Below are 22510 nucleotides of genomic sequence, written 5' to 3'. Positions count from 1 at the left end.
CCCGACTGTGGTCTAGCGACACATGTACCCTGTTTGTGCTGGGTACTTTCAGTTCCCACTTAAGTTTGACCCCATGGTACAGGCACAAAACAGAAGGTTTTTTGATCCCTGGCACTCAGTATCCTCGGGAGACTAAATCAGTGGCCCTCGCTTTGGGGGTGCTTCCTTTGGTTCTGAGCTGGCTGTGGCTATAGGCCTGTCAGAATGAATGGCGAGTTAACTGACGCTTCAAGGCTGTGAGTGTGTCAGGGCTGGGCTGAGAGCCTCGGCTGTGGTTGTGGCCCTGCTGGGCGGGTTCACCTCAGAAATGGCTGCTCCTGTTTCAGACCAAGTGCGGTCACTCCTGTGGTTGTGTTTGACAAGTCCCGAGTTTCTGAAACTCCTGAGTTACAGTGAAAATGGAATTCTGAGAGAAGCCTAAGGACTCAGCGTGGACCTATCAGGTGGGGTGGGGCCAGGACACTCGAGGCAGCGGGCCTGTCGCCTGTGGTCTGGGGCCCGTTGGTGTGGCTTCCCTCAGTAATATCTGTTTCCTGCTCCCACGGCGGGTGCCCACTCTTGAGCTCTTGGACATGGCAAGTCCCAATAGTGTTTTCACAATTCGGCAAGTCCTGGTATAAAATTGATGTTCTATGAATCCTTCGCACTCCCACCCTCCCACCGTAGGTGGGCATTTTCTGCCAAGTTCCAGCTTGCCCAATTTGCAGGTCCCTTTTCTCTTTCAAACTCTTCTTCTCCCCTCCCTCGATCCTGGGGAAGCACTAATTAATCCTGATCTTATCCATAGACTTTTGTTCTGTAGAGTTGAGTCTCCCTGAAATGATGGTGGGTTTAGGGTTTATTTTGGGGGGGTTGGGAGTGGGGAAAGAAGGTGCCCACATTTGACTGTGCTCTGGGCTTCTGACTCTGCACACAGGGATCACTCCTGATGGGGCTCAAGAGACCTTATGGGATGTAGGGATCAAACCCAGGTGGGCCAGTACACGGCAAGTACCTTGCCTACTCCATCCCCTGTAACAGTGTTCTTGAGGGAGTTTTCTCAGAAAAATTGCACGTGGAGTGCTGTGTCAGCTGATGCCACGGAGCTCCCACGGAACTGGTTCTTTCCAGCCATGTTGGCCGCTTTCTTTCCATAAATCTGCCAATTCTACCAGTGGGGCAGGGAGTTGGGCCACACTCAGTAGGGTTCATGAGCTATCCATAGCTCTGTGCTGAAGTGACCCCTATCAGTGACTGCAGTGTGGTGCCAAGGATGGAACTGGAGCCAATCAAACACAAGGCTAGTGCCTTAACTTTGGTACTATCTTTTCAACTCAAAGCTGAATTATTTTTTTTTCTTTTTGGGTCACACCTGACGATTCTCAGGTTTTACTCCTGGCTTATGCACTCAGGCATTACTCCTGACGGTGCTCAGGGGACCATATGGAATGCTGGGAATCGAACCTGGGTCGGCCACGTGCAAGGCAAATGCCCTACCCACTGTGCTATCACTCCAGCTTCCAAGCAGAATTCTTAAGAATCTTATATTTTCTTATTATAATCTCCCTAATAAGTTAGTTTTTTTGAAACATTTGTTTCTTTTCATAGACTTTCAATGAAAATGCTTTATACATGTTAGATTGTGTGAAAGTTGTAACCTACTTTCATATACTTCAAAGAATTGTACAGTTTATCTAACTTTCAGACTGAAAGTACAAAGATGTTTAAGATCGTAATATCAGCTAAAGAGATAGCTCAGTGGGTTGAGTGCATGTGGGAGGCCCATTTTCAATCCCTGCCATCACATGACCCTCGGATCCCCAAGCATGGAGCAACTTCTGAGAACCGCCAGATATGGTCCCCAAACAACAGAACAAAACGATTGTGACTGTATGAATCCATATGCTAGTAGGTGAGAGTCTTCCTACAGCAATACTTCAAGGATGAAAATGTCAAGAAATACAGGGAGGTCGTGAGCCAGGTTCTAAAAATTCCTGTCATCCCAGGTCATCCCAGACTTCTGCCATCTAGAAGGGCCACCTCAGATTTGACACGTACTTGATTATGTAGATTTTGATGATCAGAATCGTCCTCTGGGACTACAGAAGCAGAGGTCATTTTTCTAAATGAGAATGCGGAAGTTGTCATTTTGTTCTCGCCATTCATCCATACAGAAGTTGTTTGTGGGGGCCGGGAGCAATAATACATTGGGTAGGGCATTTGGGGCATTTGCCTTGCATGCGGTCAACCTGAGTTCGATCTCCCAGCCTCCCTCTGGCCTTCAGAGCACTATCAGGAGTGATTCTGAGCGCAGATCCAGGAGTAACCCCTACTCACGGGTTATACTCATCGCTGGGTGTGGCCCAAAGACAAAAAAAAAACAAAACAAAACTCGGGAAATAAAACTGAAACTCTTCCGGGTCAGAGGCAGTGGGCATGGGAGTGCCAGTCGACTGAGCAGCATGACTTGTGCTCTCAAAGCCCCTACCTTCAACCAGCTCTTCTCAAGTTCAGTGTTGCTTTTTTTAGGTTTGGCCGTATTCCCGGAAGTGTTCTGCTAAAATTCAGGTCTCTCACTCGGGATATTAGCTGTGAAGTCGCTCACCAGTTAGCAAATGCCTACTCAGGAGCAAAGAAGGATCCTTAGTGGAAGGCACTTCAGACGCTTCTGTTTGCTTGTTTTGTTGACTTTGGGGATCACATTCAGCAGTGCTCAGGGGCTACTCCCAGCAGTGCTCAGAGGACTGTGCAGTGCCAGGGACTGGATCAGTATCTCCCACATGCAAAACATGTGCGCTAAGCCTTGAGCTTTGTCCGTGGCCCAAGGCAGAGACATTTCTTAAAGAAGAGGAGGAAGTCTCCAACCCTTTCCCATTAGGGACATAACTGGTTTTCTTAAATTTCACCAATGACTAATCCACATATTCACCTTTTCTTTCTATTGACATGTTTTCTTAGCACCTCCTGACAAGTTTCTGTAGCAGTCAGGCTGTGAGTGTAAGAGGAGAGAGTGGGAAAGTGCCGAGTGGAGTTGGGGAGTGGATAAGAAGAGAAAGGAGGGGGAAGGCTCTCAGTTTTTCCCCATTGATGCTTTGCTGTAGGCTCTTTACAATAGCCAGAATCTGGAAAACACGTGAGTGCCTGAGAACAGATAACTGGTTAAAGAAACTTTGGTACAACTACACAGTGGAGTACAATGCAGCTGTTAGAAAAGATGAAGTCATGAAATTTACACACAAGTGGTACTACATGGAAAGTATCATGTTAAGCGAAATGAGTCAGAAAGAGAGGGATAGACATAGAAAGATTGCATTCATCTGGGGAACATAAAGTAACAAAATTGGAGACTAACACCCAAAAGTGGATGAGATTAGTACCAGGAGTTTTGCTCCATGGCTTGGAGGCCAGCCATACACTCTAGGGGAAAAGGGAGCTCAGACAGAGAAAGGAGCACCAAATAAAGGTTGCTGGGAGGATCCTCCCAGGATGGGAGAAGCATGCTGAAAGTAGACTATAGACCAAACATGATTGCCACTCAATGCCTCTTTTGCAAATCACAACACCCAAAAGGAGAGAGAGAACAAAAGGGAATGCCCTGCCACAGAGGCAGGGTGGGATGGGGGTAATGAAGGGATGGGAGGGATACTTGGACCCGTGGTGGTGGAAAATGGGCACTGGTGGAGGGATGGGTACTTGATCATTGTATAACTGAAACCCAAGCACAAAAATTTGTAAGTCTACAACTGTACCTTATGGTGTTTCACTAATAAAAATTTTTTAAAAAAAAAGAAGAGAGAGGAGAGTGGAAGAGAGGCAGGAAAGCTTTGTTACCTGAAGGTATGTGTGGTTTCTCTACCTCATCATGATTGTCTGACCTTCCAGGCTATTGAAAATTTTGCCTTGACATTGAAGAACACTGCCCAGATGCTCCAGACGTTTGGCATCTACCTGGCCATGACAGAGCTACCCAAAGGCATTCTGTCTGCTGAAGACCTTCTCATGTGCCACACCAGGCAGCGGGACCAGTTGCAGGTGGGTGGTCAGTGGCTGCTCTCAGGCCAGCATCTGGACCAGTAGGTGGGCAGCCTTCTGGAGAGAGCCATGAGCAGAATGAAAAGCTCAGTTTCCTTTTTGCTCTGCTCAGTGACTTGGTAGACTCAACGGAGGAAGAGAAAAATCTCTTAAGACAAAGTGATAAAAGTGATGCTCATTCCAGGTTGGTGCTGGAGAGGAGTGTGCAAGCATCCTTTTCCCAGACAGCATTCCTCGGATGGGCTTAGAAAAGAATAAGGTATAATGGATTGAAACGGCAGAAGATGGGTGTGTGTCCAGAAAGCAGCTCTCAGATTTTGTCCCAGATTGGTTTTGGGGCCACACTGGGTGTTGCTCAGGGGTCACTGCTGGCTCTGTCCTCAGGAATCCTTCCTGGCAGTGCTCGGGGAACCATATAGGATGCCAGGAATCAAACCAGAATTGGCCACGTGCAAGCCTTGCCCTCTCTACTGTTTCTCCAGGCCCAGCTTTCAGATTTTGAAGCAAAAGCCCTCCTGTGGCTGCTTTGAAGTGTGGGAGTGGCTAATAAGCTGCTTTACTACTTTATAGTCTAGGGTGTGTCTTTTTTATTTGGGGAATAATTTGAGAAAGAGGGCCTTGGCACCCAGGGCTGTAAAGCACTCATCAGAACATGTTGAGAAGGGAAGCTGACTGGTTCTTTCAGGTCATTCAGTGAAGAGAATCCTAATGGGTGTTAAACTCTTCCCAGTGTCAGCAACGCATGCTGACTGGATGATTATTTTAGTGGACAGAGCTCCATAGAATGGCAGCTGTGGGCTGGAGAGGTGATGGATACATTTCTGCACCAAGCACAGCATCACCTCCACACTCACCTTGTTTTTCGATTGCTTTCATTCATTTTCAGTGTTATGGAATTTCTGAAGGATCTGTTTAATATTCATGGTACCCATCACCAGAGTTCTTGTGTTCTCTCACCACCAAAAAGACCATCTACCATCTCTTACACGCTCTTTCCCATCTATAATCACTAGGGTTTGCACCAGATCTAAGGGTTAGTTTTGTTGTTGTTTTTGCCAGTTTGTTTGCTGTATTTCTATGCCACACATGTAAGAGTATTAATTTCCTTTCACTTCCTTATTTCACTTAGCATGATCACCTCAAGTTCAGCCATTTTACCCCACTGGTGTAATTGGATTTATTTTAACAGCAGAGCACTATTCAATTGAGTATAGGTACCATAGCTTCCTTATCCAGATATCTGTGAGCGGGTCATTAGGCTGATTTAATCCCTATCTATAATGCAAAACTTTAAAAAATGGTTTATTATGTGCTCCATTTATTGACTTATTCACTATTTATTCACTGCCCACCATATGCCAGAAAACTGCTGAAATGTACATCTAAGGAGCTCATAATTTAGAGGAGTCTCAGAGTCTAGTTGTTGAAGTAAATTAATTCCTCCATATGCCAGGGAATTCTGTTCTCTCTTTATGGAAGTTGGTATCCAAGGAGTTCAAAGTGCATTCTCAAGATTACTCTAGGTAAGAAAATCAAGTACCTAGGAATCAGCCTAACCAAAGAGGTAAAGGACCTCTACAATGAAAACTTCAAAACGCTACTCCATGAAATAAAAGTGGACACGAGGAAATGGAAACATATCCCCTGCTCATGGATAGGAAGAATTAACATTGTCAAAATGGCAATACTCCCCAAAGCATTATACAGATTCAATGTGATCCCTATAAGGATACCCATGAAATTCTTCAGAGAAATGGATCAAGCACTCCTGAAATTCATATGGAACAACAAACACCCACGAATAGCTAAAGCAGTTATTGGGGAAAAGATGTTGGGAGGCATTACCCTCCTCAACCTCAAACTCTACTACAAAGCAGTAATAATTAAAACTGCATGTTACTGGAACAAAGGCAGAGTCGCAGACCAATGGAACAGGGTGGAATATCCTTACACACAACCCCAAATGTATGAACATCTAATCTTTGATAAGGGAGAAAGAAATGTGATGTGGAACAAAGAAAGCCTCTTCAACAAATGATGCTGGCATAACTGGACAACCATATGCAAAAAAATGGGCTTAGACCTCGACCTAACACCATGCACAAAAGTCAGATCACAATGGATTAAAGATCTCAACATCAGGCCAGAATATATAAGGTACATTGAAGACAAAGTTGGCAAAACCCTCTACGATATTGAGGCTAACGGTATCTTCAAAGATGACACTCCACTGACCAACCAAGTGGAAACAGAGATAACAAATGGGACTATCTTAAACTAAGAAGCTTCTGCACCACAAAAGATACAGTGACCAAAATAAAAAGACAATCTACAGAATGGGAAAGGGTATTAACCCGATGCCCATGGGACAAGGAGTTGATATCAAGGATATATAAGGCACGGTTGAAGAAAACATAAGAAGAAAACATCCAACCCCATCAGAAAATGGGGTGATGAAATGAATAGAAACTTTCTCAAGGAAGAAATACAAATCATCAGGGAGATGCAGATCAAAACAACTATGAGATACCCTCACACCACAGAGACTGGCACACATCTAAAAGAACAAAAGCAACCAGTGTTGGTGCGGATGTGGGGAGAAAGGGACCCTCCTACACTGCTGGTGGGAATACAGACTAGTTCAGCCTTTCTGGAAAACAGTATGGACGCTTCTCAAAAAATTAGAAATTGAGCTCCCATTTGACCCAGCAATACCACTCCTGGGAATATATCCCAGAGATTAAAAAAAAGTATAGTCGAAGTGACATCTGCACTTGTTTGTTCATTGCAGCACTGTTTACAATAGCCAGAATCTGGGAAAAACCTGAGTGCCTGAGAACAGATGACTGGTTAAAGAAACTTTGGTACATCTACACAATGGAATACTATGCAGCTGTTAGAAAAGATGAAATCATGAAATTTACATACAAGTGGTTCTACATGGAAAGTATCATGCTAAGTGAAATGAGTCAGAAAGAGAGGGGCAGACATAGAAAGATTGCGTTCATCTGTGAAATATAAAGTAACATAATAGGAGACTAACACTTAAGAATAGTTGAGATAAGTATCAGGAGTTTCGCTCCATGGCTTGAAGTCCAGGTGCACATGATAGGGGAAAAGGCAGCTCAGATAGAGAAGGGAACACCAAGTAAAGGGTGTTGGGAGGATCCTCCCAGGATGGGAGATGCATGCTGAAAGTAGACTATAGACGGAACATGATTGCCACTCAATTCCTCTTCTGCACACCACAGCACCCAAAAGGAGAGAGAGAACAAAAGGGAATGCCCTGCCACAGAGGAGGGGTGCGTTGGGGGTGGGAGTGGGGGAAGGGATACTGGGATCATTGGTGGTGGAGAATGGGCCCTGGTGGAGGGATGGGTACTCGATCATTGTATAACTGAAACCCAAACACAAACATTTTTTTAAATCTACAACTGTACCTTGTGGTGTTTCATTAATAAAAATTGAAACAAAAAGATTACTCTGGGTTATCAAGTTATGGAACTGTGAACACCTACAAGTGTTTGGGAAATATTTCTGGTGATTGACTTACAGGACCCTGTCCCAGAGTATGTGCGGAAGCCACCCCACATCAAACACCAATGCCCAGACACCAGCATGTACCTAAGAATCCAGCTCAGTGAAAGATCTGACTCTGCTGTTTAGGAGTGGTCTCCTAAGACCCTTCACTTGAGATGGCAGGCACAAGCCTAGCGTGTTACCTGTGCTTTTGAACATTTGGTTACAAACCAGGGTTTCTCTGCCCTCTCTTCAGGCTCAATACATTTTTGAAGAGCAGCTTACATTACTTAGAAACCCATTTTCTCACCAGATCACTGATCACTTATAGAGAATAGAATCTACAGTCAGAGAGCAGAGTCCAAGCAAAGGAGCATCAGAGCCTCGGAGTTGGCTCATGGGTGAAGCACTTGCTTGGCCTCCTAGAGGACCAGTCTCCAGGAAGCTCTTCCAAACCCTTACTTTAGGGGTTTTCTGGAGGCTTCTTTAAGATAGTCATAATTCATTGACTCACTGGTTTTTGGTGGTTGAAACCAGTCTTTAGGCCCTCAGTTTCCCCCCTCCCCCCCCCCCCACCAAGAAGAACTGGAAGTTCCAAAACTGTAATCACAGGTTTGGTTCTCCTGAAAACTAGCCCCTCTTACTTAGGTGCTTCCAAAAGTCCCCTCATTCACATAATAAGGTACCTTTATTACTTAACGCTTAGGAAATCCCAGGAGCTGGGAGAACCAGTTCCTGTGATCCAGTAATTATAAATAAAACAAGCTATATAAAAATATTTTCATATTATTTATTTAAATACTGCACCGAAATAGCCTTTTTCTTTACCCAATATATTGAAGAGACCTCCCATACTCCTGGAAGAGATGTCATGGCGCAGAAGGCCTGGGCTATTGTGAGCCTATGAAGTATTCCAGAAGAGAGTAGTGGTGAGAGGTTACAGACCACAGGAGCCTGCAGAGGAATCATTAGCATCCCGTGCAATGCTGGTGTTGTGCTGTGGCAGGAGGGAGCTGTGTGTGGGACCCAGGCTCACATTCAGGTAGTCTCTGCCTCATTCCCAGAGGGGTGTGGAAAGGTTCAGAGCAGGTGCCTTCCTTTGACAGTATGGCCAGTGAGAATGGTTCATGTGGTCTGGAGAGCAAGGAGGACCCAGCCACTGAATCTGTAGGATTACCAAGAAAGGCAGTGGGCTGGGGCCTCCTTCTTTTGGGGGTGGCTAGAGATGCCACACCTGGCAGTGCTAAGGGATTACTTCTGATTCTATACCCTTGATAGGGTCCTGAGAACCATATGGGGTGTTAAGGATTGAACCCATGTTGGCTATGTGCAAAACAGGTACCCTACTCATTGTACTATTGCTTTTGTTTGTTTATTTTTGTTTTGGGGGGGTCACACTCTGTGGTCTGCTGCTCTGCATGGTCTTCTCACGGTCTTTATGTACATCCTTTACTTACCTGACTTGCGGTAGCTACCTGTGTTTATATACATACATACATACATATATAGAAAACCCATCCTCATCCTAAGCTGTTTCTGCTATCTGATTGGTTACATACTATTTAAGAGCATTTAAAATGAGCAATCAGGTCATCTAGATGATTTATCCCTGCCCCCCAACTTTCTTTCCTCCTTAAAAATATAAAGGAGGGTTCCCAGGGGATACATTGTGACCTTGCATAGGGCTAACCCACATTTGATCCCTGGCACCCCATCTGCTCTCCTAAGCAGGCACCACAGCACACTCATCTTGTTCCTGTGAGTGCATTTTGTTGGGCATGGAGTGAGGGTACCATACCCAGCTGTGCTCGGGGCTTACTCCTGGTTTTGTGTGCAGGGATCACTCCTGGTGGGTATAAGGACCATATATGGTGCCAGGGATCTAATCCAGGTCAGGGAAGTCCAGAAAGGCTGTATGCAAGGCAAGTGCCTTACCCATGGTACTATCTCTCTGATCCCTATACCTGTGGTTCATATACTTGTGATTCATATATCTGTGATCCGGGTACTTTAAGCACATGGATGGAGAGTTGGGGCACTTTCAGGCTACTTTGAGATCACTGTGTGTAATTGTCCCCAAGCTCCTCTTGATATTGGGTGTTTCTCCAAGGAGAGCTTCCATTTCCTGAGGAAGGAGAACTTGGACAGGCTGTAGGTCATCACTTGGTTTACAAGCAACATGGCAGTACTCCCCCTACTGACACCAAGACCCAGACTGCACAAAGAGAGGAAACTCCCTGAAATTCCTGTGAACTGGCTGCAGATGCTTCCGGAATGCTTCTCTAGCCTGAGTGCTGGCAGCAAAAATAAAATACCCAAATTGATTAAAGATGTTTTTTCCTATAGGACTTAATATGGCCTAATAACCTTAGACCATGGGGCAACTGGCTATTTACATGGAAGGAAAGAAAACTGGATAATTGCCTCATACCATATATAAAATTTAACTCAGAGGCCAGAGAGGTAATATAGCAGCCTACCCAGGTTAAATCCTCGGCACCCCATAATGGTGCCCCGACCCCCACCAGGAGTGATTCCTGAGTACAATGCTAGAAGTAAGCCCTGAGTACTGCCAGGTGTGGCCCCAAAACAAAAACGAAAAACTTAGAATCGATCAAAGTGGGTGGGGGACTGAAGAGATAGTATAGCGGGTAGGGAACTTGCCTTGCATGCAATTGACCAGTGTTTGATCCCCAGCTTTCCTGAGCCTTTCAAGACCAATCCCTGAGCTCAGAACAAAACAAACAAAAACATTGATCAAAGAGGGCTAGAGAGATAACTCAGAATATGCATGCTTTACATGCAGGAGGCTTAGATTCAACCCTCATCATCACGTGGTCCCTGAGCACCTCTAGGAGTGAGTGCCAAAAGTAGCCCCTGAGCATCACTGGATGCATTCTACCCCTCCCAAACCCTCAAACAACCCACAAAATTATCAAAGAACTAAGTATAAGTTTAAAACAAAAATCATAAAAGAAAACATAGATATGAGCCTTCATGTTCCTACTTAGGCAATGGTTTCTTACACATGACACCAAGGCACAAGCACCCAAAGAGAAAATAAATAAATTGGACATCATCATAATTAAGAAGATATGCTTCAGAATACACTACCAAGGCAGTGAAAAGATAGCCTGCAAAATGGGAAAAAAGTATTTGCAAATCATATGTCTAATGAGTATCTAGTATCCAGAATACATAAACAATGCCTACAACTCAACCATAAAAAGACAAGCCAATCAATTTAGAAATGGGGAAATTACAGGTATGCGGGACTTGTGACTAAAATCTCCAGGCTCGCAGGGAGTCGGGAAAGGGCAACTACCCCCCACCTCTCACTGTTTCCGGTAGCCTAGCAGTCATGCTCAGGAACTGCTTCTGGCACCATATAATCCCATTAATGGCCACGATCCAGAGACTCAGTAAGAAAGCTCTCAGAAGAGAGCACAAATGATATGCCATAGAGATGCCTCCAGACCCTGTGCCAGACTGTCTCATCCAGGGCAACCAAAGTGGGGGGCAGGTGAATTCCCCTCCCTGCCCTCAACACAGCCCCAGCAGCCAAAAACCTCCAGAACTCAATCCTCTCCATTTTCCCAGCTGATCTCCACAGGCCCAGATGAACCTAACCCATGAGCGAATCTGCTGAAGAACCCAGGTCTGCAGGTCTTGTGACTGAAATCTCCAGGCTCACCCAGAGTCGGGAATGGGCGACCTCCCCCATGTGTTTCCGGTAGTCTGTTAGTCATGCACAGGAACTGCCTCTGACGCCATACAAAGCTCATTAACAGCTATAATACAGAGACCTAGAAATAAATTCTCAAAGATAGCAATACAGAGCAATATGCCATAGAGAGGTCTCTGGACCCTCAAATCACCATCCAGTTAAAAAAAATTAAATTAACGTCAGCTGTATAACAATATGTTTAAACTTTTAGAATTCCTGGCGTCCTCGGCTGCACTTGCGTCTGCATGATATCTCATTCTTATACAAGGGCTTAATGGCTTCAGGGTGAAATGCAGCAATCTTCACATACTTTCCTCTAAGGAACTTTTTTGGGATCATTTTTAGTGAATTACTGATAACAGGCAATGCAAAATATATTATTTAGGTCCTGCTTTGGAGGCAGGGCTTGGGGCTTGGGGTGGAAACATTCGAAATATGGTGGTGGGTAGGTGTAATGGTGGTGGGATTGGTGTTGGAATATTAATTGTAACAGATTATTGTGAACAACTTTATAAAAATACAATAAAATTTTTAAATTTTAAAGAAAAATGGGGAATATATTTGGAAGATGCATTTCCAGAGAACATTCATAAGTGGCTATGGAACACATGAAGACACATGTAATATCATTAATCATTAGGAAAATGCAAATCAAAACCATAATGTTTATACCCACTAGAATGGCAATAATCAGAAGGAAGTACAAGAGCAAGTGTGGATGAAAATGGGAAGAACATGCTGATGGGAATATAGAATTGTGTGTTAGGTCTTCAAGAACCATTTATCATCCATATATGGTTTAGACCCTGGTTAATCTTTTCACTTCTTGCGTCTTCTTCACCACATGCCCACGACACAGCTGATCACAGTGCCTATTCATAATAATAGCTATGGATAGATATATCTTGAATGAATAGTCATTCATGTTTAGCATTGTCATAGTAAATGGCTCTTACCAGAAAATTAAATTCTTTTGATCCTGTTCCCTTTGTCCTGTTAATGAAGCCTTCTCTGGAACCAATTAATTTGTTTCCATAATGATGAATTCACACTCAGCTTTTCTTTTTGCTTTCTGGTTTTGAGTCACATCCAGTTGTGCTCAGGGCTTACTCCCGACCCTGTGCTCAGGGATTACTCCTGGCAAATTCGGGGGACCTGGCATGGATTGAACCGAGGTCAGCCACATGCAAGGCAAACTCCTTAAGTACTGTACTATCGTTCTGGCCTCCACTAAGCTTTTCAGTTGTTCAAATTTTACATTTTTCCAGTTCCTCCATTTCATTTCCAAGCCCCTTTTCTAAGACCTATGAGACTTCCTTGTGATTCTGGCAACCAAAGGATAACACCTGGACCACAATTGGCTTGAGATAGGTTCCTGCATTATGCATGACATCTTTGCTGATTGATCAGTGCCTGTTCTGTACAGGTATTTAATTGTAATTGTAGACAAGGGAAAACTCCATTTGGCATTTTGTCCTTTCGACTTTCCAAGTATTATAATGCTCAAACATTTCCCTGTGGCTGTGCTGAGTTTGGTAACTACTGGAACTGACTATTCAGTCACGTTACCTGACAGTAACCAGGCCATAATTTTTCCTGTTCGTGTCTAACTGTGTAAAGGGATTACATAGTATACATGCTACTTACTGAACCACTCCTTCCCTCTTTCAAACACTTTGCTCACACTGTCTCTGTCTTCCAAGTTGTTACTTCCACACGACTCCTTCTGTCCTAGGAATAGATCTTTTTTTTGGCTCCTCTTCCTTCAACTCCGCTTCACATTAACACCATAATCTTCTGGAATATTGGATACCTAGGGGCAGTAAGAATCTGAGTAAAGCCAATATTTACCTTTTATATTGGGAATAGCTAAGAGCTTTTATCAATATATATATATATATATATATATATATATATATATATACTTACCCCATCATATCTTATTTGCTTTTATGTATCTGAAATCTTATTTATTTTACATTATTCTTAATTCATCCAACCAACAAATATTTAATGATCACTGTCACTGTCCTCCCATTGTTCATCGATTTTGCTTGAGCGGGCCCAGTAACGTCTTCATTGTGACACTTGTTACTGTGTTTGGCATATCGAATACGTCACGGGGAGCTTGCCAGGCTTTGCCATGCGGGCGAGATACTCTTGGTAGCTTGCCAATCATCAATGAAAAAAGAAGTGAGGACTGATTCCTGAGAATGGAATAAAAGGAATAGGTCCAATTCCCAGGAAAAAATACCAATCAAGTGGCCAACTTGGGACTTAGCCCGGAGTGGAAAGAGCCATAGCAAGGGTCCAAGCAATTATGAGGACCTGGTTTAGAGAGGTGAAATCTGTCACCTTCCAGACTGGAGAATAAATTTGGGTCTGGGTGTGGACGATGAAAGTCTTTGAAGAGGTGAATAGTGGAAAGTGTCTTATAAAAGCGTGTCCTGGGTTTTCTAGGTGAACAGTGAGGAACAGAGTGGTGTGTGAATATTAGAGGTAAAGTTTTCATGTTCCTGTGCACAGAGATGATAGGTTTGGCTATTCTAAAGCACAGGACACACCAGAACCGTGCCCTGAGGCTGGGAACCAAGTTGCCAGGAGCAAAATTCTCTCTGCTCTCTGGCTTGCCTCATAGTTAGCTAACTCTCAGGCACTGATGGATGGCCTGCATGGGACGAGGGGAGGGCAGAGCTGCCGGATTGGAAGGAGAGAGCCTAGTATTCCCCCTCTCCCCCCAAAACCCTAATAACCCTCTAGAAGAGCAGAAAAGACTTGCCTTCAAAGTATAATTCTTTCCCTGTCAACTGAAGTCGATACCATGTTCTCTCAGACTTCCATAACTGAGAAGACCACACACTCGGTGGGTGATGGGAGGAAAGCCAGTAATTACGAATGAGATGTAGGCTTTTTATGTTATTTTTTTGAGATTAAGTTTTTTCATGGCCAACTAACTGCATTAGGACAGTGAATTCACCAGCATTGAACACTCAATATCTGACATTTTCTTATTTCTGGTGAATATGGAGGGTAAAAATCACTTTTTATTAATCAGTTTTGCTTTTCATTTATTACAACATCTTGAGATAGATGCAGAAGATAACTTACTGATTTTAGAATGGAAGAGCGGTTGGAGTGGGACCAAAGGTGGCTCTTTTGAATATATAGACTTGTGTATTTTGAATCTTCTGGTATCCATTACCTAGTAAGACTACCAAATTTCAAAAGCAGCTTGACTTCTATAACCTTTAGCTTCCTAACCAAACTTTACCTTATTCATTCCTCTTCAAATCCTGTGTTTTCATTTCTGTAGGGTGAACTGAAGGTACTTGGAAAGCAAGGGGCCACATTGCTGTCATGTATTCAAGAACCAGCCACCAAAAATCCCATCAGCAAACTCAACCCCAGTGAACTGGAGAATGTAGCTACCATGGAAAGGTAAGTGGAAGAGGGTGTAACCTACTTTTTCTGAAGCAAATATGTCAACTGAAATTATCTGAAACAACCAATGATAGGTTAATATAGCTTTTGTATCTTGGTAAGGTGAAGAAAAAATAATATAGTATAAGAAAGACAGTATAGAGGTTAAAACAACTGCCTTGCATGTGGCTGACCGGGTTAGAATCTCGGCACCATCTGTGGTCCTCCTAGCACTGCCAGAAATCCCTTCCTTGTGATTCAAAAAGAAAGAGGGCAAGAGAGAAAAGAATAAAGAGGGAGAGAAAGCGAGAAAAATATTTAAAAAGACATTTGAGACCACAAAGAAAGACCATCTGGCATCAACTTACAGAGAACTTTTCAGGAGACTGTCCTTCCTTTCCCTTTCGGAATGCTGTCACTCTGATTTCAAGGAGGATAAGCACATTTATTGAGCTTCATTTCCAAATAACTTTTTGGACCAAAGAAATAGTACAGGTGTTAAGGCTCTTGCTTTGCATGTGGTCATTCCTGGTTCAGTCCCCAGTGGTTCCTTGAGCATGGCCCAGCGCAGAGCCTCCAAACCCAATCCCCACTCTCAAAAGAAAATAAAGAACAAATTATCTGGACTCAGGGAGATGTTACCTACCAACTCAGGCAGAAAGCAAAAGAGCAAAAGCAAGGTTTCCTGGAGTATGTTTAGAAGTATCTGTATGGAACTGAAGTTTCTGTTAGTATTGAGGATGTGAAAACCAGAAATGTGCTAACTAGCTGAATCCTGAAAAAGTCATAGATGACAGACTTTTCAAATAAGATGATCACAATTAATAGCTTTGGAAACAGATGTTACCTACCTATGCTGTTTTTTGTGCAGACCAATGCCAACCATGATGTCACTCTCTCCTTTCTCCACAGGTTGTTAGTACAGTTGGATGAGACCGACAAAGCCTTTAGTCAGTTTTGGTTCGAGCATCACCTGAAGCTAAACCAATGCCTACAACTACAGCACTTTGAGCACAATTTTTGTGAGGTGTTATTTTCTTATTAAATAGAACTTTAAAAATTACATATATTTTAGTGAGCTCTGGCTGCTTTCCTTCTTTCCCATTGTCCCTCCCTTTCTGTTTATCTCTGTTTCCTCATGGATAGCCCTGTAGAGGCTCACATGTTTAGGGAGCATCAGTGTTCTCTAGAATTCCACTTTCCTGTCATATGTGTGTGTGACAGCTTCTATTTCCTTTTGCTACTCGGTTGTATATGGCTTTAATAGTTCATTTCTATGTATCAGTACCACCCTCCCCCAGCCCATCATTCTGGCTTTATTTAACAGCTTGTGTAAAAAGGTGTACGCATAGATAAATATAAATCGTGCATCTTCTTTTGATTTTTTAGTTTTGTTAGCTAATAGTAAAACTTCTCCGTCCAGTTAGGTGCTCCTTTGGCTGATTTCCGGATGGTTCTAACGTGTCTTACAGGTGAAGCTTGTCCTGAACAATTTGTTAACAGAACAGGCCGAGTTTACAGACATTGGGGACAGTGTGATGCGTGTGCAACAGCTTCTGAAAGAACACAGAACCCTGGAGGGGAAAGGCCAGGTTGGTTGGTTGTCTTTTGTTTTCCGTTTTGTTTTCTCATTTTTTAATAGACTGGGAAGGAAATTGCTGCAGACGGTGACATGGATCATGCTGGCCAACCTGCTGTAAGGCACAGGAATGCCGTGGTTTCAGCCCTTTCCATCACTCCACTGGCACCCAGGGTTCCCATGGTGATCTTGGGCATCAACAAGCTGCAGCAGCAGCAGCAGCTTGGCCAAGCCTGGGAAGCACGGGTGGAAGTGGGGGCAGGGCTCTCACTCACCAGCCTGGAGCTGGCCTGGAAGTGTGGGGATTTTTGCAAGCTGGATGGAACTTTGGAAGGGGAAACCCGAGTGCCTGCACTCACCAGCCAGGCAGGGAAGAGTCGGTTCCACCCTCGTTCTCTTGCTTTCTCCTTTTCTTCTGCGTGCACCCTAACACTCATGACTCTCAGATGCCTCAAGGAGCCCCTGTCTCACAGTTCCGCAATATTGCTAGAAAACTTTTCACTTTGTTGTTTTCTCATCATTTACCAAAATACCAAAACTGTATTCCCACAGTTTCCTCTGGAAACTGGCTCCCCGCACTGCACCCAGTTCAGCAGGAGGGACTGATTCTAGTTCAAGTCCTTACAAATCTGAGTTACTAAGAATAGAGAGTTATCTCTTTGCAGAGAAGTTCCTTCCTCCTAACCTTTAGTTAGATTCTCTGTATTTTTGTCTCTTGGAGACGCACTCCTGCATGGCTGCCACTTCCTTTACCAGCTGCTCTAGAAGCATGTTTCCAACTGGGAAATCTTGCAGCACCGGAGAGTGGCTGGCTTCTCCCACTGGGGGCCTGAGTGGACGACATTGGCAATAGATGCTTAGCCCTGTCCCTGGGAAGGGAAGCCGCATTTTATTTTAATTAATTAATTAATTAAAGTTTTATTTATTGAATCACCATGAGAACAATCACAAAGCCTTTCAGTTTAAGTCTCGGTCGGTCATACGATGATCAAACACCCGTCCCTTCACCAGTGCACATTTTCCACCGCCAAGAACCCCAGCATACCCCCTCTCCCACCCCACCCCCCACCTATGTGGCAGATTTCCACTTCTCTCTCTCTCTCTCTCTCTCTCTCTCTCTCTCTCTCTCTCTCTCCCCCCCCCCCCATTGATCACATTCAACATTATGACAAAAGACCCAACATTATTATTTGGAATTTTCTCCAACATTCAGACCTGCCAAAAAGACATCATTAGATAATTTTTTTTCTATTGCTGATTATGAAGAGTATATGATGTCGTGTGGCCGAAATAGTGGCCATGCAATTTTGGATTTCTGATATTTTAGTAATAAACCTAGAGGGATTACTGCTAAAAGCCCCTGGGTTCTGAGATTGGTTTGTGTGCCTCTGAGATCATGGTCGTTCAGAAGCTGGAGGAGGTGTTTGTGGGTGGCAACCTGGGGCCTTGTCAGGGCGGGGAGCAGGCTGGATCCACTCTCCCATCCCACGAGGCACCGCCTCTTCAATGCAGTCTCATATCTGACTGTCCATTAGGCTCTAAAAGATGGAGGCCACCATGCTGCTGCCACAGGGGGGCCGGGGGCAAATGGAGGAACAAACACCCTTCCCCTCCCAGGGCAGCATAGTACCATAGTTAAATGCACAGTCCAGATGCATTTTGGTTGGGCATTATATTGTGCTCAAATTTTCCCACCACCATTCAAGCCTGCCTTCGAGGGACAGACACTAGATCATTTACTTTCCATTGCTCACTTTCACATCAGGAAAAGTCCCCATGCGGTTCAGAAGAATAGTCCTGGTGCTCGCATACCAGAGTCATGCTTGTAGAAGCTCATGGTTGCCAGAATTCCATCTGGAGAAGGCGGGGAGACGGCACCTACCCCATCTGGGACCTCCCAGTGATATTGGCTTGGTATGGGGCCTGGAGAATTCTCCGGGAGTTGTGGAGCCCACCGGCCAGGTTTGTTTGCTGCTGTGTGCTGCAAGATGTCACTGGGGGCGGGTTGAGGGTGTGACTTCTGGGATCAGGGGCTGACTGGGAGCCAGGGAGGAACTGCCTGGCCCAGTGTCCCTATGGGTGTCCCCATGCGGTTCGGAAGAATAGTCCTGGTGCCTGCATACTGGAGTCATGCTTGTAGAAGCTCACGGTCACCAGGATTCCATCTGGAGAAGGTGGGGAGACAGCACCTACCCCATCTGGGACCTCCCGGTGATATCAGCTCGGTATGGGGCCCAGAGAATTCTCCAGGAATTGTGGAGCCCGCTGGCCAGGTTTCTTCACTTGGAAGCCACATTTTAGATGGATCCCAGGTGACTGGCAGGCACTTGATTGTTGTCAAAGACAAGTTGTCAGAGGTCGAGATTGTGGATTCAGAGCTGGAGGTGTATGAACATATAAGAACGCATGTATGAACACATGTATGATGCAGCAGCTCCTCAGTACCACCTTGTGCACTCACACCCACTCAGAAACTCCTGCCTTCCCTCCCCAGTGGTTTTTCTCTTTGGAAGATCTTTTGACAGGTAAACCACTTTCCTGCTGAAGGAACACAAGTCAGCAGAAACATTTATTTATCAAACAACAAAAACGCTGAATTCCGTGGGTCAGATGACTATATCCCTCAGATTCTGTATGAAAATTCCCATATGTGTCATACCACACCCCTTTCCCAGATACCTAGTTACTTATGGAGATATTATGTATTTTTCATGTAGATACATTAATATATTATGAAAAAATATATTCTCATAGTCAGTTCTTTTGTACCCTTATTTGATCATGAGGGTATATATACACAGACAGGTACTACTCAGTTAGGAATTCATTCATCCCTTAACTTAGGTTCCTCAGATATGGTGGAAAACCGGACTTCTGCTCTCCCTGATCTATTTACTTTCTCCTGGGGAGAGATGGATTGGGAAAAAGGAATCCTACAGAGACACATAATATGAAGAGAATAGTAGGATATAGTAGACACTGTCCAAAGGGGCTACTTCAACTAGGATGGTCAGGAAACCTCCCTTGAGAAGAGGCCTTCAGTCAATAATCTGTAGGACTCTGCAAAGACTTGGGATAGCAAACAAGGTAGAGATGCTGTAAGTACAAAGGTCCTGAGGTGGAAATGGTGGAAATGGGTTTGTGAATTCAAGGAATGTGGCAGGAACATTGTGAGGTGGGAAGGGGGAATGTGGTCATAGAAAGGACGGGATTTTATGCTCATTGAAATGGGGAGGCTAGGGGGTATTTTAAATATTTTAATTTTTTAAATTAAATTAAATTTTTAAATTTTCAAATTAAATATTTAAATATTTTAAATAGTGGGGATGGATCCACATGACTTTGTCCATTTTCTCTCTGCTGCCATCCTCCTTCACCTGACAATCCTTGGCACATGCCTTAAAGACTACAGGATGCGTCTACTGACTAAGGACTGCTGACTACTGAGCAAGTTCTATAGACATGCCCCAGGACTGCTGTGAAACTATGACTCATCTGTCACATGCAAGGTTCCTGAACCAACTGGAACCATCCACTGCAGATGAGCCGCAACGTCCCAGAATGTTGATTTTACCCATCCGATGCCTTTCTAAACTCTTAAAAACATACATAGACCTCTTCCTCTGCCTTTTGTAGAACCAAATAGATCTGTCACTGTCACTGTCACTGTCCTCCCATTGTTCGAGCGGGCCTAGCAACGTCTCCATTGGAGACTTTGTTGTTACTGTGTTTGGCATATCAAATACATCACGGGTAGCTTGCCAGGCTCTGCCGTGCGGGCAAGATACTCTCGGTAGCTTACCGGGCTCTCTGAGAGGGGCGGAGGAATCTATTTAGCATAATCAGAATAAGGCTTTGTTCAGATTTCAAAGAGTCATTGCTTGTTCTTATGAAGTTTTGGTTAGTCTTTCCATTGGTTCAATAAAGTTTTTATAGGAATAAGTCGTTTGTCAAAATTCTTCAAAGCCTGCATGGGATTTATCCTTCTCTCAACAACCTTGGCTAAACTTCCCTCTTTCTATAGCCACATGCTGTATTTTTGGGTTGTTGCCAACTTTCTTACTCTCCCCCTGGGTAACCTCAGAGCTGCCTCACTAACCACACTCTGCTCATGTGCTTTGTAAGTCTGTTCTTTTATCTTGTTCTGGGTTTCAGGGTTGAGAAATCTTTTGAATGCTCATTTCTGATACTGAGAAACAATGTTTTCAACCACACCCACACCTCCATTCTTCTTTAAAAGCAGAATTTGCTTGTGGGTTTTGCCTGGGAGGCATATGGGGCCTTTGGTGATGGGCCAGTCCAGAAGAAACCAGTATAGGGCAGGAGGAACCAACCCCACCTCAGCCTGGAGCTCCGTCTACAAGCCCAGGGTTTATACTTACTCTTCCCAGAAGGCATGGACCCAGATTATTAACCTTCTAGGGACTTAATCTAGTTGAAGGAGCACTTTTTATTTATTTATTTAGGCGTTTTGGGGTCACACCTGGAAATGCTTAGGGGTTAATCCTGGTTCTGCACAGGAATTATTTCTGGCAGTGCTTCGGGAACTATATAACTATGCCAGGGATCAAACCAGGGTCAGTCACATGCAAGACAAACGCCCTACCCACGGTACTATCACTTAACCCCAGGAGCACTTTTTATTTAATGGAAAATTTCAAATGCATGCAGAAGTCACAAAGGCTTATTTGCTGTTGCTGATTGTCTGCCTTTCTTGGTTTATCTGACCCACTTCCCACTCCTGGGTTGTTATCTGGGGTTCTTTAGGGGTTTCCCAATATAGCAGCATAATTCTTTCTCACCATTTTCTCCCACTGCAGACATCTTCACTTACCTTTCACTTGTCTTTGCAGCCATGTCCTTTGGGATAGAGGGCTGAGGCGGGGGCGGGGGTGTTTTCTGAACTGTGCTTATGATGATAAAGAGTTCTGAATTACATGTTATAACTTGATGATCCGGCCTTCTGGAATTTTCAGCATCTGAAAGATGTGAGACAGGCGTGTGATCAGAGCGCCAGGCTTCTGCCATTTCTTTCTCACTTTAGAGGTCTTATTGACATTTATCTTGAGCAGAAGTGCTGAGACTGAAAATTAAGCTGTGGCTTGCAGATTCAGTAGTGAAGTCCTTCACAGGGGCTGCAGGATTTAAAAGTAAAACTTGAGCAGTCCCCATTCCCAGCGCCTGGAAGGCCACCTGGGCTGGCAGGTGACCGGACAATAACTGTGGAATCAAACAAATGGACTCAGGTCTTGTCCCAGCAACTGACTCCATGACCTCAGTCCAGCCTTCCAAGCCTTCATCTTTCTGGGCATGTTCAGTCTGTGAGACTGGCTACCTCTCAGGGTCCTTTGCAGCTGAGATGAAGCAGAGGTGTAGATAAGTGTTCTGGGAATTCCAGAGTAGTCAGGCTGATCGTCAGATCTCCTATCATCCGTTGGTTTCAGGACAGTCTGAAGAGCCATTCTTGCTGGCTCCCAGGTGGAATTTATGGTGCCTGTTCCCAAGGCCCATGTGGCTCTACACCTCACCTTGTTCTTTCCACAGCCAACCCACCTCAAATGTTTCAGAACCGCTTCTGAAGGGGAAGCTGGTGCTCACCAAGAAAAATGCAGGCTGTGAATGCCCCAGGGCCCGTGGGGCTGTCTTGTGATAAAGTCCCTCGGACTCAGAGGGCATGTGCTCATAAAAAATTGGGCATTGGTCTGAAGTTTGTGTGTGTGTGTGAATGTATGTCTGTGTGTATGAGTGTGTGTCTGTGTATGTATGTGTGCGTGTCTGTGTGTGTCTGTGTGAATGTATGTCTGTGTGTGTGAATGTATGTCTGTGTGTGTGAATGTATGTCTGTGCGTATGAGTGTGTGTGTGTATGTATGTGTATGTGTCTATGTGTCTTGTCTGTGTGTGTCTGTGTCTGTGTGTGTATATATGTGTGTGTCTGTGTGCTTATGTATATGTCTTTGTGTCTGTGTGTGTGCATATGTGTGTGTTTGTGTGTGTGTGTCAGTGTGTGTGTATACGCTTCCTTGGGCTAGAGAGATAATATAGTAGATAAGCTGTTTGCCTTGCTGTGGCTGATCCTAGTTTGATCCTTGGCTGAGCACCGCCAAGAGTGATCCCTGAGCACAGAGCCAGGAGTAAGCCCTGAGCACAGCTGGGTGTGACTCAAAAAACAACAACAACAAAATAAAACAAAAGAAGTGTCTGAAGGGTGTGACTCACCTGGTGAATGCTGGCTGCCGATGGGAACAGAGTCCA

The 22510-nt window shown here is 44.4% G+C and overlaps 1 protein-coding gene across 2 annotated transcripts in view; it reads left to right on the top strand.

The window, feature by feature from the left end:
• The window catches only part of MCF2L2 (MCF.2 cell line derived transforming sequence-like 2), a 256628-nt gene that overhangs the window by 111127 nt on the left and 122991 nt on the right, over positions 1 to 22510 (top strand). For both annotated transcript variants that reach the window (XM_056121975.1, XM_056121974.1), the window contains exons 7-10: positions 3862 to 4011; positions 14571 to 14695; positions 15590 to 15704; positions 16150 to 16269. In XM_056121975.1, the coding sequence (XP_055977950.1) occupies positions 3862 to 4011; positions 14571 to 14695; positions 15590 to 15704; positions 16150 to 16269 (510 nt within the window). The remainder of the gene's footprint in view (positions 1 to 3861; positions 4012 to 14570; positions 14696 to 15589; positions 15705 to 16149; positions 16270 to 22510) is intronic.

Source organism: Sorex fumeus, unplaced genomic scaffold (genome assembly GCF_029834395.1).
Source record: "Sorex fumeus unplaced genomic scaffold, SorFum_2.1 ptg000044l, whole genome shotgun sequence".
In the NCBI taxonomy this organism is placed as follows: Eukaryota; Metazoa; Chordata; class Mammalia; order Eulipotyphla; family Soricidae; genus Sorex; species Sorex fumeus.
Note: the sequence above shows the minus strand (reverse complement) of the source record. Positions and strands in the feature narration are given on the sequence as shown.